Below are 21732 nucleotides of genomic sequence, written 5' to 3'. Positions count from 1 at the left end.
GACCCGAAGACACTGGGAGGAGTATTATAGTCACATCCTTTACATTTTTTAAATTAAAAAATATATTTAGGAAAGATCATTAATAAAAGACTTTCTATTAGTCCTGTTGGTGATGTTATTTAATGGTGGCCTGTAAGCTGCATCTTTTCAGGACCTTTTTTGCTTCTCAGGAATCAGGAGAATTTTAATAATCCCAACATGGAATTATATACCTGTCACAAATATTTTAAATTAATTAAATATTAAACAAGAAATCATTTTATTTAAAACAAATTGTGAAATTCCTGTATGGAGGACCCCGCGTGTCATGGAAATGGTGATAAATCACTTTACTATTAGTGATAGTTAGTAAAATGAATCTCAGAGAGAGAGAGAGAGAGAGAGATTCATATTCATTTTTAAAAAGGCCCAATATTGACAACCTCAAAAATTAAAGGGAAAAAGAAATGGCAAAGACCAGTTATGATACCGTAATCACAACCGTAGTTTTCCTCATAACTAAGCAACCACCAGCATTATCCATGTCATCAGTTTTTTAGTGTGTTATGAAATAAGCACCGCTGTTGTTTTTCCCATTATTTATGTTGCTTTCACATAGTGAAATGAAGATCACAGCAGAGGTATTTGTTGGTGTGGAAGTAAACAGAAAAAAAAATCCCTGTTCTAGTGTCATTGATTTTTGTCTGTATGCCTGTTGTTTTATATGAGGAATTTAATAATATAAAACATTTTAAAGACAACACACACACACACAGCAGTTTTTGTAATAAAAATGAATGGCAAACATGATGTCTATTGTCACTTTAAATAACTAATGGGATATTAATTTAAAAAAATGAAATTGTATAAATTAATCTATATTTATTTTTGTTGTTTTATTTATATAATTACATGTATTTATTTGTTTTATATTGGCAGATTTGGTCCTCCGTACAGGTAACAAAGTTTTATAATGATGTTGCAAATTTTCTACTTCTGCTAACAAAAACTAAAACATTCAAATTAATTAATGAATAATTTAGACAAAATAGTTTTGTTTTTGTTTTGTTTTTTGTTTTTTTGTGGGAATAACTGTGGAGGATGAATTTGTAAATGTCCTTTAGGACCCTTTGGCTTTTACACTTCAGCTCCTCAGTTTTGGTACCGGTGATATGAATATAGTAACATCACGCCAGTGTGTTTAAACACAGTCTCACTGAGCTTCTAGTCTAAAGTCTTTGATGGTTCCCTAAAGAAAAGAAAAAAAACTCCAACACAGCAGCGTGATCAGTGAGAAAATGGTTATTTAGTCCTGTCTAATCTGAAAAACCTGTGAGCTATTTGGAGTGGGGGGAAGAAAACTACATTCGAAGGTTACCTGCTGGGAGTGGTGTTGTTTTTTAGAGCTTACATGTTGGTTGTAATTATTTGATCCCAAACTTCAGATAGTAACGGCTTTGAAACCAGAGTAGCACTGGTGGGGAAAGGGACCTGAGGTGAGGAAGAAGAAGCAGAGTGGTGGATGAGGAGCAGGGAATAGGAGATGATAGGATATAAAAGAAGAAGGTGGGGTTGAAGTGCAAGAGGAGGTGATGTGGAGCGAACTGTTTGAAAAACAAGCTCATTTCTGTTGCTGGGTTGTTCGTCCACTTCCTCGTCTGTTTTGGTTTCCGCTGCCTGGGCTTCCTGCGTACAGAGAGGTACTGCATGTGCCAGGGAAAGCCTCAGGCACTTCATGAAATATTTATCCTCGCCGTGAGGAGACATGAGGAAAGTTACACGGAAAGTTAAAAGGACCAAACAAGGAGAGAGGCCATGGCACTGCCAGAATGACAAATATAGTTGCTAAACAAAACTTTATTTCAGAGGATGAGGTCTGGCCTAAGCAATGAAACTGTTGCATAGACATTCCCAGCAGAAATCAGCCAAGCACAGCAGAAGAAGACTTGATGGGTGAAGTTTTTTTTCAGTGGTAAAGCTGAATGTTTAATGCCGAACAGAAATCATAGCATTTTTCCTTCCCTGACAACATTGTTGCTGCCAGTATTAATCTTTCTGATACCTCGTAGCCCAAACAAAGAGCAGAATGAGGAAGGTGAGGGGCTTTTGTCAAGTTTCTATCCTGCACTGCAGCAACTTGACGCTATGTTTGCTTACAGTTTCCAGTTTGGGAGTCTTGGGTTTCATGAAAAGGAAGACTTGGCAAGGCTATAAGTTTACATCCAAAACATGAAGTGTGAAAGAGAGGCCTTAGTGTGCCCAGCCCAGGCGACGAGTGGTGTAATTACAGCAGAGTCCAGTGGAGAGAGCAGGTCAGCGCAGCCCAACAAATTTCCATTACACACTCAAACACTGGAACACTGCTGTGGAAGCTGGGAACGGTGACTGTTAGATCTACGGTTGTCTGAAAACATATTTCTGGATTTTTTTAAGTGCCAAATTCAATAATTAAAACATGATATAAATGTTAAATTAGAAATTCCCTGATTTGCAGTGTTAAAAGAAATACAACTTTATTTTCGATTCCTAGGAGTATTAGGAATTGCTGGAGCGAAGGCTCAAATGCAGCACGTTGACATAAGCATCTTTATTGGCTGATGGAAAGATCAAAGTGATCAAACAGCTGAAATTAAACAGGAGGAGGGAGTCAATCTAACAGAAGGGAAAGTATTTAAAGCCACAAGAAGACAGGAGAAAATTAACTTTCAAATTACAACACTGAATTATGAGGCCTACTATTACATATAAATGCCTTATTAATGGTTAATTATTCATTACTGCATTCACTGTACTTTATAAAAGATTAAAAGTGATGGATTGGTCCTTGTGCTTTGATTTCCAAAAGCACTTTTCGTTATATTTCCATTATATTCAAAGTATGGCAGATATTTCTATAGCTGATATCTCCAAAGTAAGAGTAGATGGATACATTATTACACATTTTAGAAGAACAGGAGATGAACCAAACCCACTTTCAGATAGTAGGGTCAGAATTTGATAGAATATATTTAATAAATATAAACATAACAGAATAAATATATTTTTAAAAGACTACAACAACAACAACCAGTTGTTGTTGTGGGGAAAAAAATGCAGTATTTTTTTAATGGGAAGGCAATTCCATTGACTTGATGAAGAGAACCTGCCTCTTACCGTCCATCCATCCATTTTCTTAATCACTTAGTTCAAGGTTGCAGGAGGCTGGAGCCTCATTTACCACAGGACGAGAGGCGTGGCACAGACCGGACAGCCTGCCAGTTCATCACAGAGATACAGAGAACCATACACTCTCACATCCACACGTCCACACTTTTAACTGAGTTTGCTTTACACGTGAAGATCAGTTTACTTATAATGAGGATTATTATTCAAGCCTGTGGGGGGAAACACATCAGCTATAGCTGTGGGGGAGCCTTTAAACATTTAAGGCAATCCTTGTGTGACAAACCAAGTCTGGAGAGTTTGGAAGATTAGGGTATTTACCAGTGAGGGCCTACTTAAAGATGCAGCCGACAATGCATCTTGGGAAGTGTAGTAGCAGCTGTTTTAGGTTTGGTCATTCTTTCTTTGATCTTAGTTGTTCTCAGTTGGATTTTAATGATTTGGGCTATTGTACATAACATACATTAATTTCTTGTTAATTCATTTTTAAACAATAATGAATTCTTGATTGTCATGAATTCACAAGCTTCATTGCCTATTAATAAAAACGATAAAAGCTTTGTACATTCATGAGTTTGACCATAAAAAAATCTTCATTAGGCCTAAAGTGGAAATTAGTTTCTAAATTCTGATACATAAATTTAATAATTACACCTGATAGCTGTTTATTAAAATGTATGTCTAATAAGCCGATCCAAAGGATCAAATGATCTTTAAAATAAAGTCCTATAATTTGCTCGACTTGCCTCTTAGCACTCTTGCTGCACCATTTTTGAATCAACTAGAAGCTTTTCAGGGAGATAATAAAGGATTGCAATAGTCCAGCCTAGAAATAACGAATGTGTGGACTATTGCAATCCTTTATTATCTCCCTGAAAAGCTTCTAGTTTCCAACCTCACACTGAAACAGGATGTTTCTCATTTTTATTCCTCAGATGAAAGAAAGCAGTCCAGCACATTTGTTTAATGTAGTGTTGAAGGACATAGCCTGGTCATAAATGACAGTGTTACCAGAGGCCAGGTTAAAGACATCCAGAGTAAATATCTGCTTAGACACCATGTTTCAAAGGTTTTCAGTACAATAAGCTCAGGGTTTTTTTTCCAAATGTACTATATTTCAATACTTAAACGAATGTTTCGAAGGGTTTTTTTTGTTTTTGTTTTTTTGCCAGTTTTCACCACAGCCTACCTGAGTATTGTTACTGACCATCTCTATCCCGTCATGAACACAGTGTAGCCATCATCTAATAGCACATTAAGACTCCGTTACCTTTACGGTGGCGTGAAGTCAGAGATGTGCATTTAGGAAGAGCCTGTCAACAAAGCTGTAACACATGTAATACTGTCTGGTCTATATAGATGGAAATCTCAGAGCAAGGGTTCAGACGTCTTTTCAAATCGGTGCCACAAAAAGGATTAAAAGTGGCCCTAAAATCAGCAGATTTAGATGAACTAAAAGCCATGAAGCCATTGCAGAAGTGCCCAAAACTGCAGTTCTTCAAACGCCTATTTTATGTTGACTGTAAATTGAATCAGTCTCAATAAACCCAGGTGTTAAAATCCTCAAAATCTTCACAGCAAAAATTAACAACCTTAACAACCTTCCACAGCATGTCTTTTATCCTGTCTTCCTTCTCTCACCCCAACCGGTCGCAGCAGATGGCCCCGCCCCTCCCTGAGCCTGGTTCTGCCGGAGGTTTCTTCCTGTTAAAAGGGAGTTTTTCCTTCCCACTGTCGCCAAAGTGCTTGCTCATAGGGGGTCATATGATTGTTGGGTTTTTCTCTGTATCTATGAAGTGCCTTGAGGCAACTTTTGTTGTGATTTGGCGCTATATAAAAAAAATTGAATTGAATTGAATTGAACTTGACTGACAACAACAGGTTGTCCATGGCTGCAAGCAAGCTGGAGACAGAAACGCTATAAATATCTCCTGGGTTTCTCTCTTTTACCATAAAAGGAAGAAATAACTAATTGCTTTAAATGGAAAACTAACACTTGTTACAGTGAAAAAGTAGCCTGATGCTAAGGAGAGTAACATAACAACCAATACTTGTGCACACTTCATACTGCTGATGAATGTAGGTGTTTACACTATAAAAATGACATAAATATTTCAAGCTTTTTGGCTTCATTTGGTCTCCATGTTTCTAAGTACGGGGTTCAATTTCACAGACATAGATGTCAGAGTCTCTGGCTACACACCAGTGATTGTGACCTAATATTTCCCTGCCTCCCTTCTTTATCCACACCAGGATTGATTCTATGTGACCCTATTACGAGTGAGCCTGAATGTAAAATGACTGAGTGAATGTAAGCGTGGAAGGATGTTAGAATCTCCATTTGTCTTCCTCTGAATGGGCTATCAGTAAACACCTGCTAATATCATCATATAGCTGACGGTGATGGATGAAAGTCATTCTCCTGAGATGGGAACAGTATGGCTGATTGGCCTCTTCCACACAGACGAGCATATTGACCAAAAATGACACTTTAACGAGCTCTTCCCCGTGTTAAGTGCCGCACGCCGGCCCCTCGTCGCAAGCCGCCGCCTGGCTGACCCTGGGCTGTGCTCTTCCCCCTGCACAGGGCCTACTCGCTTCATTGGCTGACAGATCAGACTGCCAAGGAGACAGCTCATTAGTCGAATAATGAGAACCACACCAGCCACACGTTGTCTTGTTATATCATCTCGGTATCGACATATTTGTGGCTGAGGACAGAACATTGTGTGCCGATGATTAAGATAGAATTATGTGAATTATGTGAGGTCTTCTGTTCATCTCTGAGTGACTTCTGAGGAAGCCAGTGCTGCTTAATAGCTTCTGCCCGTTACAAATCAAAATCTTCTCCTGATTGCAACAATATGGCATACCTCCATTTGTCTTCCCTCTCTTATTAATCATTTCCCACAGTTTCTTTCTGCTGCCACCAGCTGTGTGTTACAAATATTTCTCTGCAGTTTTGACCTTGCAATCTTAAACCCAGGCCTTCATTTGATTCTGTTATTACTGATGGACAAACTGTTGTTGGAATTTCATTGGTCGACAGAGTGAATGAGGCAAAACGGTATTTTAGATACCACAGCATTTTGTTCTCATACATCAGTTCTCTTTTCAAGTAGGCCATCTCTACAGTGTAGTTCGGCTGGGTTTATCAGTCTCCCGCCAACAATCTAAAGACACGCACAGTGGGTTAAGTGGTGACCCTAAATTGGTTATAGGTGTAAATGTGAATGGCTGTCTGTCACTGTGTTAGCTCTACAGTAGACCTAGCGATCTCTAACCGTAACATAACCACCCGACTTTCAACTGCAGATAACTGCCGCCTCCCTGTTCCTGGTTTCTTCTTTCTCCGAGGTTCTTTTCTGTTAAAAGGGAGTTTTCCTTCCCATTGTCACCAAGTGCTTGCTCAGAGGGAATCATTTGACTGTTGGGGTTTTCTCAGTATTGTTGTAGGGTCTTTACCTTACAATAAAAAGTACTTTGAGGCAACTTTTGTGATTTGGCATTATGTAAACTGAACTGAATTGAATTGCTTTTGTTTTTTATAAAATTTGCCCTTTCTCTTGTGTGCAAAAAGAGTTTCTGGTTATAACTGAATTCAGTCTGGATAGTGATGCTAAATGAATGCAATGACGCACCCACTCAAGCTTTTTAAGATAAGATAAGAGATAAGATAAGACTTTATTGATCCCACAACGGGGAAATTTTGCGTCACCTCAGCTCAGGTACAGATATATGAAGGAAATACAAAAATACAATTAAGTACAATCAATGAAAAAAGTAAGATAATACACTATATACAATGGGCTGGGAGCATTTCCACCATTTTCAGCTTGAATCTGAGTGAAACAAAACCAAGGGGGGAAAAAACAAAAACCATGGGACATTTTTCAAACAGTGGCTCAGAATGAAGCTGATCACAGAGGCAAAAAGTGGGGCAAACTTGTTGGCGTGACTTCTTCTCTGTGCCAACTGAGAAGCAGAGACTTTGTTGTGAAGAGCTCAGCATGTGGATCGAATTATCGTTTCATGGGTAAATATATTCCTCTAACGGTAGTTTCAGCATCCACTATAATCATGTAGTGCTACTCCACTTTTTGTCCAAATACATTTCCTGTTCACACGCGTAAACATGGTGCATAATTACACGCTGTGCAGATCTGCTGGCCACACATCTACGACTGCATCTGATAGGTCTGAGCAGCTTCATCATCTTACTTAGAGAACACTGAACGCTTAAAGACCGCTGAGCACATTATTGCTTCCTACATCAATCTAACAGGTGGTTCACTTTTAGGGAGGGATGGTTTTCTGTCTGGCATGAGAGCATCTGATACTCCTCACCTTTCACATTTCTTACATTTTCACTCTCTGTCTGAGGACATTTATACTTCATGTGGTGGAAAATTGTAGGCTGGCCCTTTGGTTTTAGTTGTTTCTTGTAACCAGCTGCTCTTTTAGAAGCCATAGAGATTGATATTGCTTTTCTCATTTTCTGTCTGGAAATTACAACCAATAACAGCATAATGCACTATTTCTTTAATATTATGTATACTCCATGACATCATAAGTGTACCCAGCATACATTGTTAAGCCACAGTGCATATCACATGCAGAATGATGGCAGCCATCAGAGGTCAACGGGTATTAAACAGAGTATTTATGAGTACACAAGATGACAGTCAGCAATCGTTTAAAAGAAAGTTGGAGGACTAATCAAGACAAATCAGTATATTTGGAGGAGAAAGCAGCCGTATCATCGACACAATGTAATGTTAAGTTAAACAATGACGTTGTCCCCCTGTTTTACACACAGAGCGGATTCACGTGGTTTTGCTGCTTTTTTCCACTTGAGGGCGATCTTGTCCACATGATGTTGGCTCTGTAGTTTTATTTTCACAGAGATCCTGCCTGCATGGGTGGCAAGGTTTTTAGAACTAAACATAAAGTAATTTTGATAGCTAGCAAAACAATATGGCAGCTACTTAAGGAACTGCAAATACACAGGAAGTATTAGGCCTATAACCATCCCTCCCTAGTATAATATAGGATTAGTTACATTAGGAAGGATAGATAGATAGATAGATAGATAGATAGATAGATAGATAGATAGATAGATAGATAGATAGATAGATAGATAGATAGATAGATGAAAATAGTAAATCTTGTATTGACCTATAGAACAATATAGAATAGAACAATAAATGTATCTATGAACAGAATATAAAAATACTGAAGAGACACCACAACATACAGTTCAATACAACATGACTTCTCTTGCTAGCTGCAGCCTTTATCACAGAATGTGCTCACATGTTATTTAACAGTGACACAGAGATGCCGTGCTGATAATTTGTTCTAATGAGGAGAAACAGTCGGCTTTAAAAAAAAACATTACTCAAAAAAGTCCTGCATTAAAAATTGTTGTTTGGCAAAAGTGTAAAATACACAAAAAATCAAAAAAAAAAAATCTCAGTAAGTAAAATAAACTACTTTAACAGAAGGGTTCCTGAGAGCAAGCAGCCTATGTTAAGATGAAACAGACAAATAATGCTGTTAGTGGCCAAAGTGGTGCTGACAATAGCCCCTCATTTACTCTTTCGGTCTTGTTTTTTTTTTTTTTTTTTGGTCTGGATGAAAAGATTTGTATAATAAATTGATCCAGCTCTGGATGCAGGATCTATTTGAAGGATTCTTTGCTATTACAAACTGGATATTTCAAATCATGCCTTCACAAGTATTTTTTTAAATAAAAGAAAGGGTTGTGTGCATGCTGTGATTTATTTTATTTTTTTAAACATTTTAAGTTATTGTCTAACCTCTCGGTCACAAGCTGCATCTACAACAATCAAGCCTCTTATGATGATATACAATCATGCAATCAACATTCTGGAGAGGAAGCTGATGAGACACATTGTTTCCATGCACTTCAGAATTTACATGTGCCAGGTTCTATAATTTTATTACATTTGCTCATCTTAAATGTATTTATAAGTGCTTATATAATTAGTCTCTCTCGGTGATCATTGTCCTCTTGAGAAATAGAAAACTCAAGAGCTTTCTATAGGAGCTCAACTTGTAGTATTTCTTACTTAATTAAACTGAATCCCTTTAAAAGAAGAATCAGTACTGCTGTCATTAATAATCTGCAGCTTTTTTCTCATGCTTCATTGTACTACAGCCTCGGCCTTGTACTTTGCTGTATGTGTGGCTTTTTTGATATGACTTAATGTATTTATTGTATAGATTCTATTTCTACTCTGTAATTGTATTTCTACTCTTGTATGTGCTTACAGCCTGGGCCTTTGAAATAAGTCAGGATGGATCCCTTGTTTTCATACACCAATTTTCTCTTTTTTCAGACCATTCTCCTGAAACCCTGGAGATGCTTGTGTATGAAGATCCCAGTATTCAGACTAGTCCATGTCATATTCAAGCTCTGCTTGAACTCCAATAGGTCATTTTGAGCATGTTTACATGTCTAAATGCCAGTGTTGGGGAGTAACGGAATACATGTACCGCCGTTACGTATTTAAAATACAAAATATGAGTAACTGTATTCCGTTACAGTTACCGTTTAAAAAGGTGGTATTCAGAATACAGTTACTTTGTTGAAATAAATGGATTACACTGCGGTACTTTCCCGTTTCATTTTGTCGGAGGTCAGGACTGTTTGGGTTTTGTTTGACAGCTACGTTCTGTTGTTCCAGGCGGAAGCGTTACGGTTGCCATGGTTACAGGGCGACGCTCTCTCTCTCTCTCTCTGCGACTGTGTGTTTCCTGGGTGAGAGAGCGCCTTTTCGTTGTTGTTGTTGTTGTTGTGCTAAGCTAACAGGCAGAATGCTACAAGCATAGCTCTAAAGAATGTAGCATCATGGGCAGTGTAGTCCGTGTTGCTGGGAGAATGGACTGCCATACACGTTATGGGTCTGTGAGCGCGAGGAGGGAGAAAAAGGGGAGTGGAAAGGTAGGAGTTGTCATCGAGGAAAAACGGGAGCTGGAAGCATGTAAATATAATAATAACCACTTCAGCCAAGAAGAGTGCCTGAGGAGCCCAGTTGTAAGTAAGCTATTAAGACTCGACTGTACACCGTGTTCGTGTTTTCCTCCTAAAACAATAAGTTCCGTTGGAGCAGTCTTTCAACGCCTCTCTCTGTCTCTCGCAAGAAAAGTTGACCCACACAACAAAGTAAAGCTATTTTTCGGCTACGAGCCGACAAGGACCCCGCCGTATTAGTCAGAGGTCCCTTTACTACAGTTCGGAGTCGCGGACCTTCAGTAATAGTAATAAATCACACAGCAATAGTACATTCACGTTGTTGTAAAAAGCATGATAATATATTAAGTAATCCAAAGTATTCAGAATACGTTACTGTCATTGAGTAACGTAACGGAATACGTTACAGAATACATTTTGGGGCATGTATTCTGTATTCTGTAATGCAATACATTTTAAAAGTAACCTTCCCAACACTGCTAAATGCACTCAGTTCCTGCTATGTGATTAGCTGGTTAGCAAGGTTATTATAATTAACTAAAACTAAATTAAAAAAGTTAAGTTAGATGCAAAAACAATTTTGCAAAATGAGCATATTTCTTCCACAAGACAACTGCCTTTAAAAACTTGTGTTTTTATTGTAAGCATGTACTCATTTTCCTAAATCTTCCCTCTGCCATATGTCCTCCGTACAGTAATAATAATAAAAAATAATAATAAAACTGAAACAAAACTGAAACTATACTGAAGTAAAAACAAAAAATTAAAATGAATGAAAAATAACAACTAATTAGAAAATGCAAAACTAATATTATATTATAAACTATTATAACTAATATGAGTTCAGAGCAGTTGAATAAAAGTGTCCAGTGTGTGTGTGTGTGTGTGTGTGTGTGTGTGTGTGTGTGTGTGTGTGTGTTAATTCATGGGATATGTTTTATAACGTTTCGTGATTGTGTCCTTCGCGTGGGCTAACAGCTGCTCAGCATGTTGAGGATTATTTTTTTATTATTCGGTTATTTATTCAAACCCTTCTTTAGCTGGAGGACTCTCAGTTAAATACAAGTCAAAGAGTGTAACGGCAGCCCTGTGCATTTACAATGTAAAACTGTAACTGTGGTCCTTTTTCTTTTTTTTTCACCCGTCTCTTCTTCCACAGCTGTGCGGAAGTGACACAGCAGGCGCGCGCCCGTCACGTCACGCGAGAAAGCACAGGAGCCGAGCGAGAGAAAAAAACACCAACAAGAAGAATTACCTTCTTTTATTACCTGCGGAACAAACTGCCGTGATAGTCCGCGGACATGTCACTGACGGTCCCGGGGGGAGGCATGGACTAGTGAAGGTGAGCTCAAACCGCTGGTCACGCGGGTTTTCGGTTAATTTAGCGAGAGTCGGGACACAGGAGGAGGAATAGGACGGGGGTAGGAGGGAAGGTGGGGGCAGTAAGGCAGGCAGTCGTCCACGCAAACGTTGCCGCGTCATTAAAATTCACAAACAAAATGTGGCGGTGTTATAGAAACGAAGCGTAAAGACGCGCAGTGTTTCTGAAAAACACCAAGTTTGTAGAAGAGTTCGGCCCACACGGCGGCTTCGGCTCGTGTTGTGGTTCAAGGGTTCATGGGCGGAAGAATGAGGAAGTAGCGGGTTATGAACGCTGGAGGGGAGCTGGGAGGGAACTCTGTATGGAGGCATGCACCTAAAACGGGCTGACTTTAGGTAACAGGGGGGTCAGAGCTGTGCGGGCATTAACTACGCGTTTATATCAGCCTCACGAGCCTGGGATAAAATACTCAGGCAAACCCAGAGGTGTGTGTGTGTATGTGTGTGTGTGATTAGCTACGAGGCTGCAACCGGTCACATGGTGTTTGCTATAAGGGTGATACGCCAGCCACAACATGTATGTATTTTAACTAAAAGCAGTAGTTTATAAAGCAGTTATCAAAGTAGTAATCATCAAGCTCATTTTAGGCGTCATGTTTGTAGTCTTTGACTCCACTAGCATAGCTTTGCATGATTCACAGCTCAAAAAAAAATCATCATTAAATCTTTTATTTTTAAAAAAGAAGCATGTGCAAGAACGGTTACAGATAGTTAATTACTCCAGTTATAGAGCATTGTGTTTACATGTAAGAAAACCGCAGAGGTAACCAAGTGTCCATTGTAGTAGACTACATTTAATATTGCTCTCTTCCAACGTGGACCACCTCTGTTTTAATTTTCTCCACAGGGAGCTTAAAGGATTTTACCATCCAGATAGAGTTTGAAGTATTTAAAACAATTTTGTGATGATAACTTTTCAGGGAGCTTGTAAATGGCTTAGGTGCATCAAAAGCATTTCTGGTGCTTTCTTAAATTTAACAAAACATACTGAAGATCTGCAATGGGCAGATTAATGACAGAGCCAGTGGTTTAGTGGTTTTGCTCTTTAGTTTAGAGCCAGTCATGGGCATGAATGTCGTGATAATTTTGGGCTTTCAAGTATTTCTTTGAACTCTTCGAATTTATTTGAATGGTATCCCACAAAACAAAAAAGTATACATATACAGACTCTAATATATAAAAACACCACTACTAATATGCGTCTGGCATAGTTTTGTTCTGGTTTTGCATATTTGACTGGTCTTTTTGGCGGGATCGGTAGAGGTCATTTAGACTGGTTTCCTGGCATGGACCGAGCTTTGAAGCACAATCCAAAGATTTTCATTACACAAATGTGAAGTTGAAGAATTTGGAAGATGGTCCTCCTCTTTCATTATTCTATCCACTTTGTAATTCAATGAAATACCTGTATCACTGGCAGGACAACAGCCCCACAGCATGATGCTATCACCACCAATTGACATTTAGTACAGTGCTCTTAGGTTTGAAAGCCTCACCTTTACTCCTGCAAACATACCTCTTATCATTGTGACCAAATAGCTCAATCTTTGTCTCGTCGGATCATTAAACTTTTTCTCCAGAAGATATTTTGGGCAGCTGCAAGTTACAGTCAAGCTTGAAGGTGTCTGTTTTTGGAGGAGGGGCTTCTTTCTTGTTCAGCACCCTCTCAGTCCGTGTGGCTTCACTGTAGATAGTGTTGCTAGTGTTTGCAGTTCATGGCAGGCTTAAGCATCAGTGTTTTCCGGGTTGTTCCTGAACATCCAGACCAATTTTCTCTCATCTGTGGATGACAGTTTGGGCCTTCTTCCAGACTTTGCAAAGTGATAACCCATATGAGTAAATTGTTTAAACAATCGTACAGTGCAATTTACTCATCTGCAAAGCTACAATTGTCCTTAGATCTTCCTGTCTCTTTTAGTACACTTTTATCTGATTGGTTGCTAATTGTAAAGAGAAGATATGAACAACAGTTGGACAGGTACATTAGCTAATTTTAGCGTTAATAACCTTTCCATGTAATTTATCCAAACCTAAGAATATGTGTATTACACACATTACTGTCACATTGTTCCCATTGATGTATTAAGTGTGTGCATATTAAGTAACTTTCTGAATTTTTTATCTAGGCTATGAATTCCCATGAGCATGGGGAAATCTCAGATGAAGCAATGCTTGAAAAAGGCAAGTTCTGCATTGTTGTCTTTGCAGCTACAGCAATAAAAATTCACAGATTAACAAAGTATGTTTTGGTTTATTTTTGTAGTGTATGCAGTAAAATAAATTCTGCATTATTTTGCAGAACACAAGCATGTCCAAGATTGTAAGGAGGAGACAGAGGACATTGCTATTAGTGAACAACCTCAGGTACATGGAGGGGGATCTTCTGGAGCTGCCGAGGCTGGGAAACGGTCATCTGCAGAGATGGGACCTGAAACAGACCAGTCCACTAGCAGCAAGAGAGTCAGGGTGTCTAGTGAGGTAAATGAAGATCAACTCATGATTAAAACAATACCTTATATGTTATTACACATCCTTGACTGACATTTATTGTGTCTAGATGAGGCGGCACTTGATAGACGAGAGCAGCAGGATTGAACCTCTTTGCCTCACCACAACCGGAGAGAAGAGAGACTGCATCCAGGAGAAATCTAGAGTCTCCTACAGAAAGCCTCTCTTCAGCATCTCCCACCGAATCTCGGAGAAGAGGACCACCCCGAATCTGGAGCAGCAGGCAAGTCTTGGCAGCTTGAATCAGCTCAACAATATGCTCTCATCCAAGCTCCAAAATCCAGAGCAAAATGGCCCAGCAGAGCCCATCCCCTCCACAGACACTTTAGGCCAAGCTTCCACAGCGGACTCCAGCCTTTATCCACTGATTGAGAAAATGTTTTTCATTCTCAACACTCTGAATTCAAGCATGACGCAGCTGCACAGTAAAGTGGACTTGCTGACGCTGGAAGTCATGAGGATAAAGAAGCAGATCAAACCGGCTGAGATGGTGACAGAGTTCCAGCCTCCCCCCGAGTATTTGCTAACCAGCGATGAATTGAATCAGCTGATGGAGCAGACGTCAAGTGCTGGGGAACTGGGCTGTCGACTGCTTGTGCATCTGTTCCCGGAGCTGTTCAAAGCAAGGGAGTGCTCTCACGACTGCATGGCGAGCAAGAGAACGCTGGAGTCTCTACATCTGCAGCTTATTCGAAACTATGTCGAGGTGTGCTACCCCACGGTTAAAAACAACAGCGTGTGGCAGGAAGAGTGCCTCCTCCAGATTAATGACTTTTTTAATCGCTTCTGGGCGCAGAGGGACATGGAAAGTGCCCGGCTGCTCAGGAAGCAGGCGGGCACAGCTGGTGGCGTAAAAGCTGAGCAGCCTCAAACCTTTCGTTTCATTAATGAACAGGGTCAGGAGGAGCACATATCTCTAGATCACCAACAGGGCAGCCTGGCTGGTTCAGATGTCGGGTTTGGTACACAAGCCACAGAGGAGTTGGATGAGTTCTCCTCCCCAGAAGACTTTGTTGTTTTCCTAATTCACCGTCTCTTCCCTGAAGTTTTTGAAGAGGGGAAAATACCAGAAGACTGTGGCAATTTTAGTAGCGTGGGACAGCTAATTCTCGACTCTGACAAGATGGACATAATTAGAAAGTATATGGAAGCGAATTTCCCTGATGTGCCTGAGGACAGCTGGCTGCAGGTGTGCATTCAGCATATGGAAGACGCACTTGAGGGTCCTCACAGTAATGGCAACGGGAGTGAACCGGACAACATCAATGAGGAGGGCTACGAACTGGCCAGTTTTCCTGAAGATGTTTCAATTATCAAGGTTCCAGAAGTGAGTGAATATGAAAGACCCAGTCGCAAGTCTAAAAAGTCGCTGCTCACGCCTGTAGATTTTGACAATCTGGAGATTCCTCTGCCTGACTTTACTGTTCCCCAGGAATACATCCTGTCCAGGGAACAGCTCAAGAGCAACTATGAATGTAGCTTGTCCGTTGGGAACTTTGCCTCTCGGCTGCTGGTGCTCATGTTTCCTGAGCTCTTTACCTACGAGAACGCTAGAAAGCAGTATAACTGTAGCGGTTCTCTTGGGAAAAAGCAACTCGACCCCGTTCGCGTAAACCTGATCCGTCATTACGTGCAGTTGGTCTACCCCCGGGCCAAGAACGACAGAGTGTGGATGTTGGAATTTGTTGGCAAACTTGACGAGCGGTGCAGGAGACGTGACACGGAGCAGAGGAGATCCTACCTGCAGCAGCGCAAAGTGTACGGTCAGGAGACAGAGCAGGACTTTCTCTGCCAGCTGAACCAGCTCCATCCCGATAACGGCAGACAGGATCCAGATATTCCCTCTTTACCTCCCGAGAAAAGTAGCAAAGACTTCTGCAAAATCCCCCTTGATGAGCTGACTGTGTCCAAACCAGATTTCCCTGTTCCCTCCGTCTACCTACTCTCTGATACCGAGGTACGGGAAATTGTCCAGCAGAGTCTCTCTGTTGGGAACTTTGCTGCCCGCTTGCTGGTGCGCCTCTTCCCCGAGCTCTTCACCCACGAGAACCTGCGGCTGCAGTACAACCATTCAGGCGCCTGCAATAAGAAGCAGCTTGACCCTGTTCGACTGAGACTGATCCGTCACTACGTGGAAGCCGTGTATCCTGTGGATAAGATGGAGGAGGTGTGGCACTACGAATGTGTGCCAAGCATTGACGAACGCTGCCGGCGCCCCAATCGCAAGAAGTGTGACATTCTTAAAAAGGCCAAGAGGTCAAGCACTGTGTCCTAGTTATAGTACTCTGCAGTTACCCAACACTTTCTGTCATAAAAACAGTTGCACAGTATATAAGCTGAAATCGCATTGTTGAACTTCTACACACTGTCCTCTGTAGGAAGAAGCCAAGCTGTTGCGAGTTTCTTTAGTAGTATTCTTACTCATATTTTACCTTTTTGGCTACAGCAGTACATGTTCTAGTTTATGTAGTCTTTATTATTGTTCGATAAAAGTTACAACCGCTCCTATTTATAAGCCAAACATGTCATAGCTTCTCTAACATACTCTGTTGATAAATGTTGTAGCCTTATAACAATAATAATGATAGTAGCTAACAGCATAGATCACACATTTGCTCTATGAACAGAAATCAAATCACAAGGACGTGATATATTTCCATCGCAGTTACTGATGTAGCATCGTGCCACCACTGTTTTAATAACTATGTGCTTATGTTAAGCCTTCTTATAGAAGTTTATATTATAAAGATAATTTAACATGACAATGGCTCATGATAACCAGTTTCTAATAAAACCACAGTTATAAATGTGACATACAATCACAATGTTTTACATAATCGCACCAGAGCAAGTTCAACATACAGAGCATAGCCTTTCTTTATCTGGTTTCACTTACCCGTTAGGCTAAGAGGTCCCTTGAAGGTGATTATCAACTTGAAAAATCAACCCAATCACATGACATTGGAGACATGTTTAAGTCTGTTAGCAGATGACTGATTTTTATAGATAAAAATGTGATTTAAGGTTGAAAGCAACACAAGTTCTGCAGACAAATTAGCAGTGTGTGTGTGTGAGAGAGAGAGAGCGCTATTAAATGTGTGCACTTTAAGTGCTTTGGTCAGAAAGACTTGCTGTATTAATAACATTAGCAAAATGTCAACTTTATAAGTTAATAGACTTGAGTGTCTTGGACTGGGTTCACAACATTGCCCCAGGACACTGATTTGCAGCCCACTTATCGCCCACCAACCTTCTGACTGGTGGGCGACAGGTGGTGCTCCATCTCCTGAGCCACAGGCATCCAGCTCTTAGTTCCATCATTAACATAAGAGAATCAGATGAATTGCACTTTTATTCCATTAAATTAATGTTGAGATGTGCATGAGACAGTTTTAGTTCTCATTTTTTCAGGTTAGAGAGAATAAATTAGAGCTCCAAAAGTACAAATAAGGGGTCCTGTTTTAAGAATCATATAAAGTGCTTTTTTCCAGCCAACAGGATTAAAGCCGGATATTTCTTACTCATGCTTATAAAAAAAAAATATCTATTGTATATTATATACAATAACATTTCCTTATTAATATTTGGGGATATTTAATAGAAATTTAAAGTTATTTATTTATTCCTGTATATTAAGTGTTGGCAGTTTCAGTTCTGAAACCATGAAAAACACCACACAGCTTTCCAAAAGAATTTAAAAAAAAAATCCACCAGGACACAAATGGTGAAGTCTAAACCCTCACAGTGCACCTTTATTGGGGGAGTGTCACACTATAGAAGGGCGAAGTACACATTTAAGCACAGTGAGAGTTGTGAGCTCTGCACAACATTTTTGTAATCCATTCTACATCCACCTCATTGGAGAGCCACTCAGTGCTGTTGACCTCACAGGCCAATGGCATTACAGTCAGTACGGTCTTAGGCAGATTCAAGGTTTAAAGGCCTCCTCCCTGGGAAGCTCAAGACATTTCCAGCGCCTTATGGCAACTTTGTGCTTTTCAGTGTTACCAGGGTCAGTAAAAACCCTTCTGAGGATAACTCTCATCAATGTAACAGTGTTTGTTTCTGGGTTCTCTGACAGGACCAGGTCCAGGGTGTCCCCCAGTTTTACCTGAGAAAAGAACAAAATATGAGGAACACTGGATTACCTAATTCGTGCACTGTCGTAAGCAAGCAGCACTCACCGTTTTACTTTTCTTGATGAGTTTCTGTCCGTTAAATCTGAGCTTGTTGTTGTAGAACGCATCTTCAATTTTACTGTGACAAGACAGAAGCACGTTAGACTCTGGTATAATGGTGACAAATGTTGTGAAGTCCCTACTGTTTGCAGTTTTGTGCGTGTGCCTTCTTTCTATGCGATTGTGGCATCGAGGTATGGTCTGTGCCTCAGATGCACGAGGGAAAGGTGGAGCTGGATGGTTGAGATTGGGGGACCAGTTTGGGGAGAGAGGCACACCTGGCGTGTGGCTGCCAATTATTCTCTTTTCTTATATAGTAGTTGTGAGACTGGAGAAGGAGGAAGACAAAGAGTGAAGCACAGTGGCAGTAATGCTCAATTGCTGGGCAATCGATGAAGCAAATTTAACTGTGTAGAACTAAAGTCGTCCCCTCTTTGTGGATACTATGGGGAACCTGCTACAGTGGTTAAAGGGAAAAACAAAGTTTCTTGATGAGCTCACAGTGTGCCACTAGAACAGCTTGTGGCACACTGAGAGCACCCTGGCACTGATTCTCCACGCCATTTCCTTATTTCCTGTTTTGATTATGAAGTATGGAGGAAAGAGGGCAAAATCCTGTTTATCTTTAGCAGCAACTTAATCACTTATCAACACCCACCCAGCCTTAGATTCTTATGCTGACTCACTTGCGTGCCATATCCAGGCCAGCTTTTATAATGACATCGTAGCGGAAGGACTGAACATATTTCTCAATGTCTTTATAGTCCTTGGGTAGATTTGGGTCCGAATCTTCATAATCACTGTCCTCTGCATCTTTATCATCCTCATCTTCCTCTTCCTCATCATATGCACTTGAAGCACCTTTCTTCTTGTTGCTTTTAAACCTCAAATGATGAGCAGACCAACACCTGAGAGCGTCTCTTCCACGGAAAGCAGGCCGGTGACAGCCAGGTGTCACAGGGAAGACCGAGTAGCCGCACAGCTGGCGTGTATGAATGGTCCTGGGACACCATTCGGTCTGCCTCAGACCATATCCAGTAGCTAGCAGGTGGCGAGGGCTCAACCTTCCAAGCTGCCTCATGGCAAGAGCTTGCACCACCAAACTCTGCATGTTTGTGCTCCACCCAGTCACTGAAAGGAAGGAGGAGATTGTCAAAACAACAACAACAAAAAGGTTCAGTTAATTAATTAATATGGATTCAATATAAAGAGCCACGGTTCAAGAACAGGACTCACGATTTCTGTCTTTTTACTTCATGATCATGTGATATCACAACATCTATTAAATTTAGAAAACAAAAATAGAACCACTTTGAATTCATCTTTATTTTTTGTGTGTTTTGGATCATCTTTGCAAATTCAGTTAGAATAATGACAAGTTTAGGGAGGCTGACAGGCTGCATATGTTGTGTTATCATCTTCACACAGCAGAACATCTGCCTCCTCACCTGATCCATAATTTTACACACACTTTTTTTAAACTGCTGAACATAAGTTTAGATCAGCTGGATTTACTGTAATCTTCAGAATAAAAGCATCAATTTATTTCAGGCTCGGCTAAAAAAAAAAAAAAACTAATTTCAATTATTTTAGTTTAATAAATACAAGAAAAGGATCAAATGCTTCTTCTTGAACTAACTGACCGGATTAAAAGCAATGGTTAAGCTTTACTATTTTAGTCGACATGCGTTTGTTTATTCCGGAAGTACTCAGTAAGGACGTTCTTTGGTCGTTGCTGACCTCGGATGTGTTACGTTCTCACTAAAGCGGGCACATTTTATATACATCTCCTGCTTTTCACACACTTTTATGTCATAATTGTTACCGGTTGCTGTCTCCGCTCAATGTTGAGGTTAAAGTTGAAGCCAAGCGGACGCAGATACGGGCCGTTAGCCCTTTACTTTTCTCCGCTGAGCTCGTGGACTCATTACTTCAACCTAAGCGTGACCCAGCCCGAGCTTCGTGACCATCAAACGTGGCACAAACAGTTTTTATCGAATGAAAACTTAACTACGAGTTTCCTAACACGCTGCAGGACACTCACCTATGGAATAACCTTTCATAGCTTCTTACTGTACTTCGTCGTCTCCGCTGCCGTGGAGTAGACGTGTGGTCGCCGATTTAAATATACTGCCTCCTACGGCACCGGTGGATTATTACATGTATGGCCGAGGCAAATGGCAGTGAAGGAATTTAAACGCAAAATGGTTCAATCTGGGAAAGATCACGTGTCCTTTTTTTCAGGAATCTATAGATTTATATTTTAAAAATGAAAAACTTAGGCAAACAACTCTGGGATGAGTAACCATGAAATTAATTAAATATTAAAGTTTGATTCATTTAATAAAAAGAATATAGACATCGTTTTGTGATATGTGGCATTCTTAAAGTAGACCATACAGCTCTGTCCTAAATTCGGCCAATGAGGATTTGATTACTCACCAAACACTGTGCACCACTGCTTGCAAAACTCAAATTTGGGCATGTTGGAAGACATTTATGCTCCATTTAATCAACCCTGAAGCCACTCTCAGTTGCTTTTTTGATATAATAACAGTAAAAGACATTCCAGCTTCTCCTAAAATATAACAGTAATGTGTAATTTACCACAACAACTTAGATGTCTCTTATAAATAGAAGGCATTGTCATAATGTTGCAGTTGTTGGCTCATCAGAGCAGGCAGGTTTTCCCGTCTTTGATGTTCAGTTCTGGTGATTCTGTGTGAATTAGTCTTAGTTTCTAGTGTGGTCTTATGGTGCTGTAGCCTATCCGGTTTTGATGTATTGTTCATTTAGAGTTACTTTTCTACAAACCTTTATTGCAATGAGCGGTTATTTGAGTCACTGTTGCCATCCTCTCAACTCGAAGCAGTTTGGCCATTGTCCTCCATCTTCTGGCACCAACAAAGCGTTTTCTTCCTGCATGTTTTCTCTTTTTCAGACCATTCTCTGTAACCCAGGAGATGACTGTGCGGAAAGATAAGCAGTTTCTGGAATACTCAGAGCAGCCTGTCCGGCACTAATTACTGTAAAAATCAATGAAATCAGCTTTCTTCGCCATTTTGTTGCTCAATGTGAACTTCAGCAGGTCGTTTTCATGTCTTCATACCTAAATGCACTGAGGTATTGTCATGTGGTTGGTTGATTGGATATTTGCATTAACAAGCAGTTGAACAGGTGTAGTAGTGATTGTATGTACAAGGTGGATGTAGTCTCTCTAAAGTTAACCAGATTTTTGAAGATTCAACTTTTGCATTTTGGCAATTTGCCCATCTTTTGGTTATCAGCCAGTCTGCTTTGCCAGCAATTCACACATTATTAAATAAAATTGAAACTGAAGCAACTTTAAATAAACAGGGGTTTTATCACAAGGATGGATAAACATAAGTAGCAATTTGTTACACTTTATGAATTAGTTAATAGCTTCATTATTTGTTATTTCTGGAGCTTTTAAAAGGATTTGTTTTGTTTCAATAACTATAGTTATTGAAACAAAACCTTATTTCTTTTCTTGATTTTTCACAG

The 21732-nt window shown here is 40.1% G+C and overlaps 2 protein-coding genes across 3 annotated transcripts; one reads left to right on the top strand and one right to left on the bottom strand.

Moving 5' to 3' along the window:
• Positions 1 to 9920: 9920 nt before the first annotated feature.
• On the top strand, positions 9921 to 17496 carry bend3 (BEN domain containing 3). Its single transcript, XM_086274886.1, has 5 exons — positions 9921 to 10204; positions 11301 to 11483; positions 13648 to 13702; positions 13821 to 13999; positions 14079 to 17496. The coding sequence occupies exons 1-5, from the start codon at positions 10019 to 10021 to the stop codon at positions 16302 to 16304; spliced, it is 2829 nt and encodes a 942-aa protein (XP_086131012.1). The 5' UTR covers positions 9921 to 10018; the 3' UTR covers positions 16305 to 17496.
• A 258-nt stretch (positions 17497 to 17754) lies between these two features.
• Positions 17755 to 21088, bottom strand: mtres1 (mitochondrial transcription rescue factor 1). Of its 2 annotated transcripts, none has more exons than XM_086274888.1 (4): positions 21022 to 21088; positions 18894 to 19338; positions 18214 to 18286; positions 17755 to 18140 (listed from the first exon to the last, which is right to left on the bottom strand). In XM_086274888.1, exons 1-4 carry the CDS (start codon positions 21086 to 21088, stop codon positions 17958 to 17960), a joined length of 768 nt encoding a protein of 255 aa, XP_086131014.1. In that variant the 3' UTR covers positions 17755 to 17957. The 2 variants fall into 2 exon arrangements, with proteins under 2 accessions (XP_086131014.1, XP_086131013.1); XM_086274887.1 differs by lacking the exon at positions 21022 to 21088 and adding an exon at positions 20252 to 20370.
• Between the last annotated feature and the right edge of the window lie 644 nt (positions 21089 to 21732).

The sequence above is a fragment of the Aulonocara sp. 'chitande type north' Nkhata Bay genome, linkage group LG19 (assembly GCF_057382095.1).
Source record: "Aulonocara sp. 'chitande type north' Nkhata Bay isolate Kocher_YH1m ecotype deep benthic linkage group LG19, A_spYH_male_GT1.1, whole genome shotgun sequence".
Lineage (NCBI taxonomy): Eukaryota > Metazoa > Chordata > Actinopteri > Cichliformes > Cichlidae > Aulonocara > Aulonocara sp. 'chitande type north' Nkhata Bay.
Note: the sequence above shows the minus strand (reverse complement) of the source record. Positions and strands in the feature narration are given on the sequence as shown.